Here is a 17,369-nt window from a genome sequence, read left to right on the forward strand (position 1 = left end):
GGGAGGCGCCCGCGCGGCGGCGGGAGCTCGGCGGGGCGGCGATATCGCGATAGAGGGAGAGTGCAGGGCCCTGTCGCGATGCACGGAGGGTCCCCTGGGGCAGGCGGCGGGCGTGGCCCTGTCACGGGACAGTGAGGGTTCCCGGGGCGGCGGCGGGCGCGGCCGGCGGGGCTGTCGCGATAGGAGCAGGTTTGCTGCTGCCGTCTGTAGGTGCAGCTCGGCCGGGCTGTTGTGACAGGAGCGCGGGGCCCTGGGGCGGGGGATGTGTGTGGCCTGCCAGGGCTGTCGCGATAAGAGTGGGGTCCCTAAGGCCAGCGCTGGCAGGTCTATCGTGATAACTGCAGCGTTGTCATGACAGGAGCGGGATCCCCAGCGCCAGCCTCAGCAGGACTGTGTGACATGAGTGGAGTCCCCGGGGCCAGCCCCGGAAGGCCTATCGTGATAATTGCAGGGTTGTCATGATAGGAGCAGGATCCCAGGACCAGCCCTGGCTGGACTGTCGTGATAAGTGCGGGGTTATCGCGATAGGAGCGGGATCCCCAGGGCCAACCCCTATTGACATGAGTGCTGTCCCTGGGGCCAGTGCTGGCAGGACTATCATGATATTTACAGCGCTGTCACGACAGTAGCGGTGTCCCCACGCGCCCGGCGTGACCCTGTCCCCATGTCCCCACAGGTCCCCGCAGGTCCCCCTGGGTGGCGATGGCGGCCGCAGTCCCTGACCCTGCGGCGCTGGCGCGGGAGCTGCGGGCGGCCCTGGAGGCCGACGAGCGGCAGGAGCGGGAGAACGCGGCCAAGCTGCGGGCGCTGCACCAGCGCGTCCCCTCCTACGAGGACTTCAGGTGACATGGGGGACACGCCGGGAAGGGGAGGCTGGGAGGTCCAGCTGTCACACCGACCACCCACCTCACGGGCAGGTGTTGGGGCTGGTTCAGTTGGAGCTCGGATTCTGCAAACTGCAGGGCGGGTCCCCATGGTGGCCACACTGTGGAACAGCGGTGACATGGCTCACTGTGCCCTCTGCAGCGTGTGGTCCCCTCCCCAGTAAGTAGGACAAAACTATTAACCTCTTCATTAATCACAGAACGGTTTGTGTTGAAGGGACGTTCCCAGCTCCCCAGTGCCCCCCTGCCATGAGCAGGGACATCTGCACCAGCTCAGGGTGCTCAGAGCCCCGTCCAGCCTGGCCTGGGATGTCTCCAGGGATGGTTCAGCCACCACCTCTCTGGCCAACCTGGGCCAGGCTCTCACCACCCTCAGGGCAGCAATTCCTTCCTCATGTCCAGCCTGAATCTCCCTCCTTTACTTTCAAACCATCACCCCTTGTCCTATGGCAACAGGCCCTGCTCAAAAGTCTGTCCCCATCTTTCCGATCAGCCCTTTTTAAGCCCAGAAAGGCCACACTAAGGTTTCCCTGGAGCTTCTCTTCTCAGCTGAACACCCCAACTCTCTCCCCTGTCCCCCAGCAGAGCTGTTCCAGCCTTGGATCATTCCTGTGGCTCCTCTGGCCCCTCTCCAGCAGCTCCATGTGTGTCCTGTGCTGAGGACCCAGAGCTGGACCAGCACTGCAGGGGGGTCTCAGCAGAGTGGGGCAGAGGGGCAGGATCCCCCCAAACCTGCTGCCCGTGGGACTGGGGATGCAGCCCAGGGGATGACCGACCTGCTGGGCTGTGAGCACACGGCCAGGTCATGTTGAACTTCTCCTCAACCAACACCTCCAGGTCCTTCTCCATGTGGCTGCTCTCCACCCCTCCATCCCCAGCCTGTGTGGATACCGGGGGTTGCCACAACCCCTGTGCAGGACCTTGCGCTTGGCCTTGTTCAGTTCTGGAGCACGAGTCTGATGAGGAGCGGTTGAGGCAACTGGGGCTGTTCAGCCTGGAGAAGAGGAGCTGAGGGGAGATGTTATTGCTGACTACAGCTACCTGACAGGAGGCTGTGGCATGGAGGGCGTTGGTCTCTTCTCCCAAGTAGCAAGCGATAGGATGAGGGGAAACGGCCTCAAGTTGCGCCAGGGGAGGTTGAGGTTGGATGTGGGAACAATTTCTTCCCCAAAGGGCTGTGGGGCATTGGAACAGGCTGCCCAGGGCAGTGCTGGAGTCACCAGCCCTGGAGGGGTTTAAAAGGTGTTCGGACGAGGTTCTCAGGGACATGGGTTAGTGCTGGAGCTGGGTTATGGTTGGACTCTGATCCTGAGGGCCTCGTCCAACTGAAATGATTCTATAAGTTCACAATGTTCACAGGGACACCTCCAGCCCACCCAGGTCCCTCTGGATGATACATAAAGCCCAAACTCAGAAATTGCCGCAGAGAAAAAGCTCAAAGCCTCAAACTATTTGCTGTTGCTGAGGCCTCCATCCCCTCTTGCTGCCCGCAGGAACATCGTGCTGGCCTCGCACCTGAAGCCCCTGGAGAAAAAGGACAAGATTGGCGAGAGGAGGAACGTGCTGTGGAACCCCTGTGCAGCCCGCGGCAAGGCCCCGCGAGCCAGCGACGTGGAGATACCCCAGGTGAGGGAGATGCTCTCCGGGACTTTATCCACGTCTAAAAATCACTCCAGAATAAGTTGGGTATTATTTTAAAACGCAAGAACTATTCAAATCTATATCTCCATGTGAGCAAACCCTCCGAGTCCCCAGCAACGCTGGTGTTTAGAGAACCACAGGGCTCCATCTTGGCCCCTACTTTGCATCTGATAGCAGCAGCACCAGCTGCTTCACCAGGAGTTTGCTTCACCCCATGGGATTCTGAGCCCAGCTGCACGGCGCCGGAGCAGAGCTCCCAGCACCCGGCTCTGACGGTGGCCAGCAGCAGATTCTTGGAGAAGAACACCCTCCCTTGAGCGCACTTTTCCAGCTGGCTGCGGTTCAGAGCCCGGGAGCCAGGGCTGTGCATCTGGAGCACCGCGTTTAAGAGCCGTGGGCCGCGGATCTGCTGCGAACGCAGCCGGTTCTTTTTCACCCCGCGGTTTAATTATGTATGATTTGGAAAAGTGCTGTTTTGTTTGCAACCTGCTGCCTGGATGCTCCTTCACAGAATTACAGGATCCCAGAGTGTCAGGGGTTGAAGGGCCCTGGAAAGCTCATCCAGTGCAATCCCCCCATGGAGCAGGAACACCCAGATGAGGTTACACAGGAAGGTGTCCAGGCGGGTTGGAATGTCTGCACAGAAGGAGACTCCACAACCCCCTGGGCAGCCTGGGCCAGGCTCTGCCACCCTCACCACGAACAAGTTGCTTCTAATCTCTAAGTGGAACCTCCTGTGTTCCAGTTTGCACCCATTGCCGCTTGTCCTGTCCCTGGTTGTCACCAGCAGAGCCTGGCTCCATCCTCCTGACACTCCCCTTTCCATATTGATCCCCAGGAATGAGTCCCCCCTCAGTGTCCTCTTGTCCAGCTCCAGAGCCCCAGCTCCCTCAGCCTTTCCTCACACGGGAGATGCTCCACTCCCTGCAGCATCTTGGTGGCTGCGCTGGACTCTCTGCAGCAGTTCCCTGTGCTGCTGGAACTGAGGGGCCACAGCTGGACACAAGATTCCAGGTGTGGTCTCCCCAGGGCAGAGCAGAGGGGCAGGAGAACCTCTCTGACCTACTGACCACCCCCTTCTAACCCAGCCCAGGTCCCATTGGCTTCGTGGCCACAAGGGCCCAGTGCTGGCTCATGGTCACCCTGCTGTCCCCAGGACCCCCAGGTCCCTTTCCCCTACGCTGCTCTCCAACAGCTCATTCCCCAACTTACACTGGAACCTGGGGTTGTTCCTGCCCAGATTCAAGACTCTACACTTGCCCTTGTTCTATTTCTTTACATTTTCCCTGCCCAGCTCTCCAGCCTGTCCAGGTCTCGCTTCAGTTGTGGGAAATAGTGACTAAACATTTTCTATCCAGGTCCTTTGTGAGTCCAGTGACATCCATCCTGTCCTCTCCCATGGGCTTTGCCCACGTTGGAGGGTCCGGGGCATTGGACATGTAGCCAGGGATGTTTTCCCATAGATGTTTCTCACGGATTTTTTGGCACTGAGTTTAATTTTGCTGTTTATTAGGAGATCTTTTGCAGCTCTTCCAGGCAGCTCAGCATTTGCTTGGGCTGAGTCGTGATCTCCCCAGAGCAAATCCTGTTCCTAATCCCGTTAGCGCTCGGGCTCTGATCTCCAGGGCTTCTCCGTTTCGTGTTTAGACACAGCCTGATGTTGCTGTGCCTTGTCCTCGCTATCTGTATAAAAGCCTAAACATTTTAATCCTCCTTCAGTCTGTTTTGCAGTTAAGTCGGCGGTGATGAGTTCAGCAGTTCAATTACATATTATATGAAACAGGATTTCCTTTTATCTGGCGATGCCACATTGAGCTCGGCTCTGTTAGCGCAAACCCTGCCGCGGAGCGTATGGATGCCGTGCATTAGGAGACGCCGTGTTGGGGCCAGCTGCATATTTTCTGGCTTTTACATCTCATCTATTTTATCTCCTCACCCCTTTGATTTACTTCATGGTGCTTGAGATGGAGCAGAAGTTTCTCTGAGCCTCCAGATCCCTTCCCGAGCGGATCCACACTGGGGCTGGTTAGAACTGGGATTACCCCCATGTTTATCCACGTTGGGTTTCATCTCATCATTCTTCCATTATTTTCCCCTCGAGTTCTCTGGTTTCTATGAGGAACCTGATATTTCTTCGTCTCTTTCTATATCTTGCACCTCACAAGCTTTGTGCAGCCCCTTTGGGCTCTCACATCCCATATTAGAAACATCACCATCCACAGGCTGGTCGGAGCGGGGGTGATAAAAACCTTTAAGTGGCAACAAAACAAAAGGAACTGAGTAACTATTTTTTCCTTCAGGAACTGGATCAACTGCCCAGAACCTCTGCCGAGTTTTACAGAGATTGGCGCCGATGCTTAAAAAATGGGAAAGACAAATACCAGCTTTTGCTCAAGCTCGGAGGGGAGGCCCTGGGCAGAATCTTCCAGGCTGACTTGGGCTTCGGCCTCCTGGGCGAATTCCTCGTGGTGCTGGCGGAGAACGTCTGTCGTGAAGACCGAGGCGCCGTCATTCAGATCTTGCGGAGCCTTTCGGGCACCAAGCGCTTCGGGTTAAACGTGGATCTCCTGAGCGGAGCGGAGCAGGAGAGCAGCCGGGGGCTGTTCGGGAAGCTGCAGCGCGCGAGCGGGAATGGTCCGATGTTCCCCGCCGGCTGCGGAACGGACAGCGAAACCCACCTCACTGACACCAGCCTGCAGACGGAAACCGAGGAGAGGATGCTGATGGAGCTGATGAAGAGCTACCGGGTCAACTAAGGAGCAAAAGCACCCAGGTTGTGCAGAAATGGAGTGAAGAAGAGGCTCAAAGCTTGACTTTGGCATCAGATGTTGCATAAGAGAGATAAATTAGATGCTTGTGGAGCGTTGCTGTGTGTTTCTCTGTACGTGGGAGCCACCCTGAGCAACAAATAAAGGTTGGTTAGAGAGAGGAGCGTGTTGTGATGGCTGGGGCAGGGTGTCCCCACGGAACAGCTCTGTCAGGATCTCCTGCGTGAGGAGGACAAGTGGGGGAAAGTAAAAGAGAAAGAGAAACCAACCCCCAAAAAGTCCCTTCCCTTTTGTGTCCCTGTCCGTTGTCGCTCTGGGGCTTTAAGAAATGCCATCGGTGACAGTTGGTGTTTGACCATGCAGAACGGGGACGGAAACGCCGGGACTGATCCAACCAGCTCTTTATTTCTTATTCTACCCCAGCCATGGGGCAAACCTCTGAGATCGTGTCCCCTTATGGTCCTGTGATCTCAGACGGCACCTGATTTGCTGAAATGCCACAGAAATTGAGATTGAGAAAGAGCTGACGGGCATCAGTCCAACAAAGGGACTCCAGGGCGGCCTAATACTGGGTCTAAGTTGAGCAGCCTGGCTGGTTTGGCCGCACAGACCGTCATATGGTGCAGCTCAGCACCTTCCCACCAAGCTCTCCTGCAGTCCTGGGCTGGGAGGATCCTCAAGTTTCTCCCAAGTGTGCTGAGGAGCCCAATGCACGTTACAGTGCTCACGCTGCCTTGAATTCAGCTTAAAAACAACTGCCAGGTCCATTTTGTTGCAAAACCCAGCTAGAGGAGCAGAAGCTCAAGTCCCCTGGGCAGATTATGACCATCCTCTCCCACCTTCTCTGTAGAAACCACTGGGCACCTCAGGGATGATCCTCTGGCGCTTGCATGTTGGGCTTTGTGGCATCAATCTTGGGGACACCCGTGTCCCTGCAGTCTGTTGTGGTGCCGTTCCTCCGGCCTTTCATAACACCAGCAGAAGGCTGAGAGCTGAAGCCTTAAACCAACCAAGATCCTGGAGCTTCCCAGGGTCAGGATGGGGGTGTCGGTGCAGGAACAGCCCTGGCACGACTGTTCAGCTCTGTGTTCAGCCATCCCAAGGCTCAGGATCTCTTCTCACATCGAGTGTTGAGGCGGGAGCCGCCTGCTGCATCCCCATCGCTTGGGGATGGGCAAAACCCCCGTGCTTTGGTGAGAAGGCTCAGGAGAAATGAACTACAGGAATGTGTGTGAACATTTATGGGAGGACAAGCTGTTGGACCAGCTGCGATGAGTTTCCCAATGGTCTGAGCTGAGCTCAAGAAGGGCCAAAAGCTGAGCTGAAAGTCCAGCCAGAGTCGGGAGCAAACAGCTCATCTCCGGTGTAGGAGACACGTGCTGAAGGTCTCCAGGGCTGGTCCCAAGCGAGAGTGATGTGAACAACACGCCTCGCTCAACCACTCAGAGACGGGGAAGGATGGGTCTTCAGCACACAAACCCTTGGAAAGCCACCGGGGAGGGTGGAGAAGCCTAAATACCGTGTTTGAAACCTCTTGTGGGCTGCAGAGGTCGGCTGCTGTGGGAGCAGGGTCTTCTCGGATCCATTGTGTTCGGAGAAATAATTAACACTCACTGCACATGAGTCTTTCGAGACGTCAGCGGTTCCCTTGTTCCCACCACACTTTCCATCGCTGCATCTCCCTCTGCCCGCTCATTGTCCAGGGCGCACACAGCAATGTTCTAGAGCAGCAGGGACAGAGCGGGGGTTCTAGAGCCCGTGTCCCGGGGCACAGCCTGCCCGGGGAGGGCACAGTCCATCCCAGCAGGGATTTGGCCGGGATGGGATATTGCAGCCGCTGTTTGATCCCCGCTGTCACCCAGGTGCATTGCGGGCAGGGGATCGTTTGCAAACCCTGTCTTTGGCGTGTGCGTGGTCCCCGCTCAGCGCCGGCGCTGCCGACCCCGCGCGTGGGCTCCTACCGTCCCTGCTGAGGACGCGGTGGCTTCTTGGTTCTGCTGGCTGCAGAGAGCACCCGGTGCCATGCTGGCAAAGCTGCCGGGAGCCACCATTCTCCTCTGCATGGTGGACGTTCTCCATGCCTTTGCGACTGAAGATAAAAACACGTTCACCAGGATGGCGTGTCCCTCCTACCTGATGTTCGACAACGCCGCGTACTTGGCCGACATGACCTTCGAGCTCCCCTGCAACTGCAAACCCGATACGGTCTCTTCTGTCGTCTGGTACTTCCAGAAGAACATGGGCGGCCACGAAACCTCCGTCCTGACGGACTTTTCCGGCACCGTGGTTGTCGACTCGGGCCACATCCGCTCGGGCAGCAGCATGCTGAACCGGTTCAGTATCCGCATGTTCAGCCTCATCGTCTTCCGAGCCCAGGAGAAAGACTCTGGACACTACCTGTGCGGCACGGAGAGAGGGGACTACTTCTACGGCTACGACGTGGACGTGCAGCCCACCTGGGGCATCGTGGTGGCTTTTGTGGACAGAGGCCAGCACGTCCAGGACGACACCACGGAGGACGTCCTCAGCCTCTTCACCACCTTCTGGGACTGGACCAGGTGCGACCGCTGCGGGGTGAGGGGCGAGCAGCGGCGGATCGGGCTCTGCTACCTGCAGAGCGCCCTGCTGCACCCTCGCTACCGCACCGCTGTCCCCAACGTCACCTCCTGCGGCTCCGGGGCTGTCCCCTGGCATTTGCGGCCCCGCAGCCACCTCCGGAGACCCGAGGTGGTCATCCGGAGCTGCCTGACCTCCTGCCAAAAGAAGAAGGTCCCCAAGGAAGGCGTGCAGACCATCTCCAACATCATTTCCAAGATGGGCGAGAAGCCCTGGGTGCCCCGCGTCCCCACGCAGTTCCACAAGCAGCCCGCTGGGACTAAACTGATCCTGGGGTGCCCGGGGGCCCGGCCGGAGCACGCCGTGGCCTGGGACAAGAACTCCGTCCGGCTCTACCGTTCCCGCTTCCTCATCGGGGTCAACGGCACCATGAGGATCTTCATCGACCACGGGAACCAGCTGCACATCCAGCGGGTCAAGATCACCGACAGAGGCACCTACTTCTGCTGGCGAGAGGGCACCATGGTGGCCGGGTTCCGGCTCAGCGTCTTCTACCGGCGCTGGCGCCGGCGGACGCTCTACGACCCGGAGACGACCTACGCGGCCAACATCATCGGCAGGAGCTACATCGTCATCGGCGCCGTGTTCGTCGCCATCCACCTCGGCTGCTGCTGCTGGCGGAGGTGCCGGCGCCGTGCCGCGACGTAGCGTCCCCACCGCGGGCCGCTCTGACGCCTCGGACCGTCCTCCCGTTGGGAATTCCCAATGTTCTGACCACTCGAAATGAAAATGCCACCAGCACCCGCTCATCCTCCTTTCGGGTTGAGAGTGGGACAGCGAGGACGACGTGGGGACATCCCTGCGCTGCAGGTTGGTGCGGTTCGGAGGGACAGACGGACGTTCCGCACCCCGCGGCCGTTCCCGCTGGCTTGGGGAGGGGTTTCAGCTCAATACAGTCCTTTCCAAAAGAACACTTGGAGCTGTTACAAGATCTTCTGGCCGAGCTCTACAGAGTTCCCCAACCGCATCGGTGATTTATTAGAGCTGTTTTTCTACGGGGCGGCTAAAAAAGATCCACCAAACGATTTTAATCCAATTAATTCTTGCTTTTCTTACCCCTTTATTTTACTTTCTTTCATTGCTGAGAACTTAGCGTGCCAGCGTTTCAAAACACTCAGTGTTCCTTTGAACTCCTTAGCTGGAGCAAATCCATCTTTTAAAATGATGGTTTAACCATTTTTTTCTCTGTTTTTTGGGTGGGTTTTTTTGCCTCAAGTGACTCAACGCAAACTTGTGAGTCAATATTTATGCCTCATAGAATTATTATGCTCATCCTCCAAAGAGGCGTCTCCGCAGGGTTTAGGTGGTCACTTGCTCCTCAGCATGGAGCAGAACTTCCCCATGGGGCTCCTCTCCGCTCCTATTTCCACGGACTTGGGGATTTCAGCTTTCCCAAGAGAAACCCTGGTCTCTGCAGGGGCAGCATTGGGGGTCCCAGTGCTGCTCTGGCATTGAACCACATCGATGATGCATCTGGGGGCAGTTTTGGGCCCCTCAACGCCAGGAAAACCCTTGAAGTGCTGGAGCGAGTGGAGAGAAGGGAACGGAGCTGGTGAGGGGCTGGAGCACAATGTGATGGAGCGGCTGAGGGACCTGGGGGTTCAGCTGGAGAACAGGAGCTGAGGGGAGACCTTCTGATCTCTGAACTGCCTGAAAGGAGCTTGGAGCCAGGGAGGTCGGGCTCTGCCCCCCAGGAACAAGCGCCAGGAGCAGAGGAAACGGCCTCAAGTTGCGCCAGGGGAGGTTGAGGTTGGATGTGGGAACAATTTCTTCCCCAAAGGGCTGTGGGGCATTGGAACAGGCTGCCCAGGGCAGTGTTGGAGTCACCATCCCTGGAGGGCTGGACAGACGGACATGAGGTTCTCAGGACATGGGGCAGTGCCGGGGATGGGTTAATGGTTGGACTCAATCTTGAGGGGCTTTTCCAACCCAAATGTTCTGTGAAGTGCCAGATCTCACATCCACCCTCAGCTCTGACAGCGCAGCCCGTCCCAGGAGCTTCCCCAGCCCCACAACCCGGGTCCCTGTGGGGCAGGGGCTGTGTTTGGGGCTGAACCCCCCAAGCAGATCCCTCTCTCCCAGGAAGGGGTCTCTCCCACCCGCTGCCCGGCTGCCGGCTCCGGGGGGATATTCCTGCACCCCAAACCCTGACGGGTGTTGACACGGAGCGCTGGCTGTGCCCTGGGGTACAGCTGTGACACTGGTGGCTTTGAGCTCAGTTTGTGCTCCCGAGGCGCCTCGCCACCCCGGCTGATCCCAAAATACCCGCAGGACCGGCTGCAAGAGGCGATTTCAGGCACGGCTGCGGGAGCACAGCGCTTGCGTTAGCTTTATTTCCCATCTCGGGCTGCCGCGGGCGTTAGTGCGTTAATTGGGCAGCGACGTGGGCTGCAAAGCCCCAGCCGGGGGCTGCTGGCGGGGAACTGGGCCCCCCGGAGCTCTGGGTGCCAAACCTGGGCAGCACCCGCGTCTCCCGCCCCAGGAACGGCCCTTCTGGGGTCAGCAAAGCGCCGGAGCTGGGGACAAGGGGTGACGAGGGCGGTGACATCCGAGTGGCACCAGTGTGCTCACCCCAAAGGGTTTACAGGGTATGAGAAGCTGCTGGGTGGTTGCTGCTATGTTTTGGGGTATCAGGGCAGGTTTCGCTCATGGTCAGTAGCTAAATGGAAGGTGGGGGCGGGGCTGTGGGGACGGGGCTGTGGGGACGGGGCTGTGGGGACCCCCGGCTGGGCGGTGGCGCTGGGTGCGTGGTGGCATGTCCTGGTCTGGGGGACAAATGGGGGGACAGGGCTACGTGTAGCCCAGGGACACGAGATTTCTTCTGACCCCATCCCAAATGCCCAAGGGGGAGCTTGGGCTCCGTGCATGGACTGTGACGGGGCAGCCCTGGTCCCTGTCCCCCCTGCTGCTGCTGTCAGCCTGGGGGCGCAGGCAGGACCGGGATGGTCCCGTCTGTCCTTCCCGTCACTCCTGGGTCCCAGGAGGCACCGTCAGCCGTGAGAGCACCCGCGGGTTCCCCAGCACCCTCCTCCTCCTCCGCACTCTCCTCCTCTCCATCCTCACCTGCGTGGGACCCCCCAGGCAAGGGGTCCGGCCCATGGCTGTGTGTCCCCTCACCGTCAGCACCTCTGTGCCAGGAGAAGCCCTTGAGGCCGCCCAGCCTGCTGTGCCCCCTCTGCTCCCACCCCACACACCCCCCCCAACACCCCAGTGTCCCCACGGCCCCTCGTTATCCCATTTTGTCACTTGTGGCACATCCTGACACCACCCTGCCCCTCCATCCTCCCCGTGCCTCTTGCCTGAGCCCACCCAGCGCTCGGTGACAGGGACACGTCCCTCACCAGCTGGTACCCTGCACCCTGCAGCCACCCACAGGTGGGTGCTCAGGGCCTGGGTGCACTGGGGACATTCAGGGACCAGAGGGTGGGCAGTGAGGTGGGATGCGGGCAGAGATGCTCTTGGCACCGTCACCTTGTCCAGCTGGTGCACGGACATTGAACCAGGATGGACTCTCTCCCACTGGTGAGCTGGAGATCTGGGGTGAGCGTGGGTACGGCCCCAAAACCTTGGTCCCCTCCGTGCCGTGGGGACAGGCAGCATCGTGGCAGGGGACAGGGCTCTGCCAGCCCCAAGCAGGGCGCCCACAGTGCCCAGAGCTCGGGGTGACATGGGAGAGGCGACGGGTGGGCAGGAGATCCCCCCAAGCACCGTGTCCGGCCGGGGGGCTCCTGTGCGGCGTTGGACGGGACCTACGGAGCTGCGGCTACAAGCGTGCGGTGCTGGGGCTCGGCCGCCCTACGGCAGCTCCTTCTGCTCCTGCTTGGACTCCTTGATCACCTGGAGGGGACAGAGAGGGACTGTCACCCAGACGGGCCTTCCTGGGCTCTGAGCGAGCTTGGGGACGGGGACAGGGACGGTGTTCTCCACGAGCTGCCAGGCTCAGCCCCACTGTGTGCAGACCCAGCTCGAGCCGCGCTGGCCCGGCACTGGGATCGCTGGTTCCCTGCCCAAGCTGCTCCTGGGGCTGAGGGTGGTGGCCCCAAGGGCACAACGAGTGACCCCACGGGGAGGTGATGGGGAGGGGGGCAGCGTGGGTGACACAGATGAGGACTTCCCACCTCTCCATCCCTGGTCTCCACGGTTTTGACCACGATGCTCCTCTTCACATGGGCTTCTGACACGGACTTAGTGTCCAGGCTGGTCTCTAGGGGACATGGGCAGGACATGGCGGTGACACAGTGACCGGCGTACAGCCCCTCCATCCATTGGAAGGGCCCAAGGGGAACAGTTTGGGCTGGAAAGCCCTGAACCATGGGAGATGGTGGCCCTGGGGACATGGCCAGCGTCAGGGACACTGCTGGCCTCAGGGACGTGGTCGGTCTTTGGGATGGGGTTGGAGACATGGTTGGCCTTGGGGATGGGTCTGGCTTTGGGAAGTGATTAGTCCTGGGGACACAGTTGGCACAGGACTGGCCATGGAGATATGGGTGGCTTTGGGGATGTGACTGTGCTTGGGGACAGGGCTGTCCATGGGGACACAGTTGGCACTGGGGACACTATTGCCCATGGAGATGTCATTGGCTTTGGAGATGTGTTTGGCAGTGGGGACATGGTGATGTGGCCAGGCTTAGGGACATCATTGGCCTTGGGGACACACTCGGTTTTGGGGATGTAGCCTTGACACACTCATCCCCCCATCTTGGGAGAACCCAAGTCCCTGTTCCTTGACATTCAGAAAGAAAGCGCCTGGTCCTACTGGGTGGTGCAGGGACAGCTAAGGTGGTGTCCCCAGAAGCCACCCTGGCTTGTGCCACCACCCCGGCTCCCCAGCCCACACGTGGCCGTGGCCTCACCTCGGATCTGCAGGTTGGAGAAGCTCTGCACGGGGATGGTGATCCTGCAGGAGCGATGGGGCGTTGGGACACGTGGGGGCTCCTGCTGCCCACCCCCAGCTCCACCTGCCCAGGGCTGGGCCAGGAGGGCTGGAGGACGGTCCCCAAGCAGGTCGGACACCCCGGAGGGACCACAAGGACACGGCTGGGGGTGGGCGAGGAGCAGGATGTACCCCCGCTCTGCCGTCACCTGCTCTCCTCGCCCTCCAGCAGCTTGCGGTAGGTGGTGATCTCCATGTCGAGGGCCAGCTTGACGTTGAGCAGGTCCTGGTAGTCGCGCAGGTGCCGGGCCATCTCCTCCTTCAGCCCGCGGATGTCCTCCTCCAGCCGCAGCACCGTGTCCTGGTAGCCGGCCGTCTCCAGCGCGTAGCGCTCCTCCAGCTCCCGCAGCTGCCGCTCCAGCGACTCGTTCTGGGGGGACACGGGGGGACGTGACACCCCCCACAGCCGCCTTCTCCCAGGAGCTCAGGGCTCTCCATGACAGCTCTCCATTGCCCGCCCTCAGGGACCAGCCATTCCCCCAGCTCGGGTTGGTGGCCCCACTGCTATGCCAGGGCGGTGGCTGCTCCCCGAGGCCGTGTCCCCCCCCTGCGCCCCACAACCGTCACCTACCGAAGCCCGCAGGCTCTCCAGGTCGCAGGTGAGGGCCTGGAGCTGCCGCCGGTACTCGCTGGCCTCCTGCTTGGCCGCGCGCAGGGCCTCCGCGTGCCGGGCGGCCGCGTCCGTCAGGTCTGCGAACTGGACGGGTCACATCCCGTGAGATGTGACCACACGGCAGGGATGTGTCCCGGTGGCACGTGGCGTGGGGACACGACCCTGCTCTGCTCCGCGGGGCAGACGTGGCCCCGGTAACACACGATGTGGAGAAACGCCCCTGCTGCTGCAAGGTGGGGGGACAGTGCACGTGGGACGTGTCCCCGGTGCTGGGTGTCCCGGGGGGACACGTCCCTGCTCCTGTGGCAGGAGGGGGTGATGCACATGGGACGTGCACTTGGTGTGGCACTGGGGACGTGTCCCTGTTCCTGCAGTAGGAAGGGACACATGGGACATCCCCAAAGAGACATGTCCTGGGGACATATCCAGGTCCTGTGAGAGGAAGGGACAGCACACAGGGGACATGACTCTGATGTCACATGGATGTGTCCCTGCTCCTGTGGGTGGAAGGGACAGTGCCCTTGGGCTGGGTGGCACGAGTCATGGAGGAATGTCCCCGCTCCCCTGGGGTGACAGGGCAGTGGCCATGGGACACATCCCTGGTGGCAGGGGACATGTTCCTGCTTGAGAGTGGGATGGACACCAGGACATGGGACACAGCAGGGACAGCAGGGACACCAAACCCAAGAAGAACCACCCACCCATGGGGTGGCCAACCCCCACCCCAAGATGATGACAACCCATGAGGGGACAACCACCGCCACACAGAGCCACCCAACCCCAGCCCTGAGGTGGCATCCCAGGAGGGGACATCGAGCCACCCGCCCCGCACCTTGGACTTGTACCACTGCTCGGTCTCCTGGGCGTTGCTGGTGGCCATGGCCTCGTAGCGGCTGCGGATGTCGCGCAGGGCGGCCGTCAGGTCGGGTTTGCTGGTGTCCACGTCCACGTGCACCTGCTGCCGCGCCAGCTGCTCCTGCAGCTCCCGCAGCTCCTGGGGACACAGCGGGGTCAGCCTGTCCCCCCCGCGCCCCGCGACCCCCCCTCGGCGTTACCTCCTCGTGCGCCTTGTGCAGGAAGGCGATCTCGTCCTGCAGCGTCCTCACGCGCCGCTCCAGGTCCAGGCGAGACAAGGCGGCGGCATCCACGTCCTGACACCGCAGGGGGACAGGAGGGACCATCCCCAGGGCTGCCCATGTGGCGGTGTCCCCTCCTGACCTGCCTGTCCCTGCCCATCTCTGCCCCGTCCCTGCCCATCTCTGCCCCGTCCCTGCCCATCTCTGCCCCGTCCCTGCCCCATTCCTGCCCATCCCTGCCCGTCCTTCCCCATCCTTCCCCACCCTGCTCGTCCTTCCCCATCCCCACCTGTCCCCACCAGGGCACTGACCCCCACCCGCCCCCCACTGCAGGGGGTGCAGGATCGGGCCCTGCCCTCACCTGCCTGCAGGCAGCCAGGCTGCCCTCGGCCTCCAGCCGCCGCGTCACCTCCTCCTGCAGCCTGGGCACAGACAGCCACACTCGTTAGGCACCAGCACTCGTTAGGCCACCACCCATACTGTTCTGGGTCCCTGTCACCACCCTGGTCCCCACCAGTGTCTGGTCCCCAGGGCTACCACTGTCCTGGTGGCCTCCCTGATCCCCAGGGACACCTCAGTCCCCATCCTGGTCCCTGCGGTCACCCTGGTCCCTGGGGTCACCCTGGTCCTTGCCACCACCATGGTCCCCATCACCACTCTGGTCCCCAGGACAACCCTGACACCATTCTGGTGGCCATCCTGGTCCCTGCTGCCCCTCTGGTCCCAATGGCCACCCTGGTGCTGGTAGTCATCCTGAGAACCATCCCAGTGGCCACCCTCATTCCTGTCCTGGTGGCCACCTTGGTCCCTGGGGCCATCATGTTCCTGGTGATCAGCCCAGTCCTGATCATCACCCTGGTCCTGATCCTGGTCCCCATCACCACCCTGATCCTGGTGGCCACCCTGGTCCCCAGACTCCCCCGTGCAGGACAGTCCCTTACTTTTGTTGGAGGCCACCAAGGTCCTCTGCCAGGTTGTCCCTCTCGATCTCCAGCCGCGCCTTGGCAGTGCCCAACTGCTCCAGGCGCAGCCGCAGCTCCCGCAGCTCCTCCTGGTAGATGTCGGCCAGACGCGAGGGCTCCTGGTCCCGCGACCGGTTCAGCTCCACCACCAGCACCTTGTTCTGCTGCTCCAGCAGCCGCACCTTCTCGATGTAGCTGGCGAAGCGATCATTGAGCTCCATCATCTCCACCTTCTCGTTGGTGCGCGTCTCCCTGAACTCCGAGTTGAGCGCCGCGGCCAGCGAGAAGTCCATCCTGCCCGAGCCCGCGTGGGGACCCAGCTGGATGCTGCGGGGGACCCGGAGCCGGGCCGGGGGGCTGGCGGGGAGCACCCGGTACAGCGGGGCGGCGGGGCCGAAGCGGCGGCCGTAGGAGGAGAGCCGCTGGCTCTCCATGCCGAGGGGTGGGCGTGATGTGCCCAGCCTGGGGGGTTTTATGGATCCGGGGGGCTTCCAGCCCAGTGGCCGCCCCGGTGCTGGCCATGGGCCACCAAGCCAGGGGCCACACAAAGGCCGGGCTGAGTGGCGCCCGGCAGGGATGGATGGACCTGGCACCCAGCCCGGGCACTGCGGCATGGGACTGTCCCGCCGCCACCCCCCATGGGGCTGGGGGAGCGGGGGGGCCTGGGGCACACGCTGGGGTGGGAGGGAAACCCACGGACATGGCAACCCACAGGGCAGCCGGGGGGGATGCTGGGTGTGGGGCACTTCTCGGTGCACACCCCCTGCCATGCACACCCCCCTGTGCACACCCACCCACGCACACGGCTGGTACAGCCTCGTGCACACACGCATCCCCCCGTCCTGTGCACACAGCCACAGGAGACATCCACACGCGTGCACACCCGCACACACACGTGTGCTCCTTCAGCAACGCGCACACGTGTCTGCCCGTGTCCACACGCACAAACATCCCTCCCTGCCCACGTGCACACACACGTCACTTGCAACATACACATGGATTTCTACACTTGTACGCACGTGTGTACACAGGTGTGCACACACGTGCCTGCCCTGAACACATGTGTGTGTACACGCAGCCGCACACCCACCCCGGTGCACGCCCACAGCACCGTGACATGCACGGGCACAGACACCCTGCTGTGCACACACAAACATCCGCACCCCCCCGCATGCACAGACACCCCCACGCTCCCCACATCGCGCCCCCCACCACACTCAGCACCAGCCACCAAACCCCAGCGGGCCAAGGCGCTTGCAGCAGCCTGGCAGCTGCTAATGAAGGCGGACTGCTAACGAAGGCAGGCTGCTAATTAGGCAGCTGAAGCCTCCCTAGTCCTCTCCAGCCTGGTGGGTCCGTTCAGCGCTGGTTGGTCCCAGGACACCATGTCCCTTCCCAGCCCGGGGGACCTGATCCTGCCACAGCTGTGTGGCTGTGTCACCGCTCACACGTGCGCTGAGTTTGGGGGGACTTTGCACCGTGTTGGCCCGTGGGGACGGATGAGAGCCAGGACCCCCCCGCAGGGGCGGCTGCCAGGGCCTTTCCCGGCAGCTGAAAGGGGCTTTGTGCAGGGCCGGCACAGCCGCGGTGGCTTCGTGCCGGGGTGGCTTTGTGCCGGGGCACTGCGCTGCCGGGAAAGGCTGGGGACAGATCCAGGGGTGGTGACAGCCCTCCAGGCCACGGTGTCACAGCCACTAAACAGGGGCACGGCCAGGCTTTGGAGACACCCCAGACGGGTGTTCTGGGGACATAAAGAACACAGGGCGGCACTGGGTTGGGTGCCCCAAGAGGCTGCTGGGATAAAACCAGGGGCAGGGGATCCCTGGGGTGCTGGTGGGGACACTATGGGGACAGGGACAGGCCTCACAAGCTGGCA

The 17,369-nt window shown here is 61.4% G+C and overlaps 3 protein-coding genes across 3 annotated transcripts; 2 read left to right on the forward strand and 1 right to left on the reverse strand.

The window, feature by feature from the left end:
• Positions 1-99: 99 nt before the first annotated feature.
• On the forward strand, positions 100-5,281 carry DNAAF19 (dynein axonemal assembly factor 19; the record flags this gene model as incomplete). Its single annotated transcript, XM_080359718.1, has 4 exons — positions 100-189; positions 677-842; positions 2,378-2,510; positions 4,826-5,281. The coding sequence occupies exons 2-4, from the start codon at positions 703-705 to the stop codon at positions 5,279-5,281; spliced, it is 729 nt and encodes a 242-aa protein (XP_080215844.1). The 5' UTR covers positions 100-189; positions 677-702.
• Positions 5,282-7,315: 2,034 nt separating this feature from the next.
• FAM187A (family with sequence similarity 187 member A) lies at positions 7,316-8,557 on the forward strand (the record flags this gene model as incomplete). Its single annotated transcript, XM_080359719.1, has 1 exon — positions 7,316-8,557. One exon carries the CDS (start codon positions 7,316-7,318, stop codon positions 8,555-8,557), a length of 1,242 nt encoding a protein of 413 aa, XP_080215845.1.
• A 3,147-nt stretch (positions 8,558-11,704) lies between these two features.
• On the reverse strand, positions 11,705-15,927 carry GFAP (glial fibrillary acidic protein; the record flags this gene model as incomplete). Its single annotated transcript, XM_080359617.1, has 9 exons — positions 11,705-11,746; positions 12,028-12,113; positions 12,763-12,806; positions 12,992-13,212; positions 13,414-13,539; positions 14,288-14,449; positions 14,511-14,606; positions 14,893-14,953; positions 15,473-15,927. 9 exons carry the CDS (start codon positions 15,925-15,927, stop codon positions 11,705-11,707), a joined length of 1,293 nt encoding a protein of 430 aa, XP_080215743.1.
• Positions 15,928-17,369: the final 1,442 nt, after the last annotated feature.

The sequence above is a fragment of the Nesoenas mayeri genome (assembly GCF_963082525.1).
Source record: "Nesoenas mayeri genome assembly, chromosome: 26".
Lineage (NCBI taxonomy): Eukaryota > Metazoa > Chordata > Aves > Columbiformes > Columbidae > Nesoenas > Nesoenas mayeri.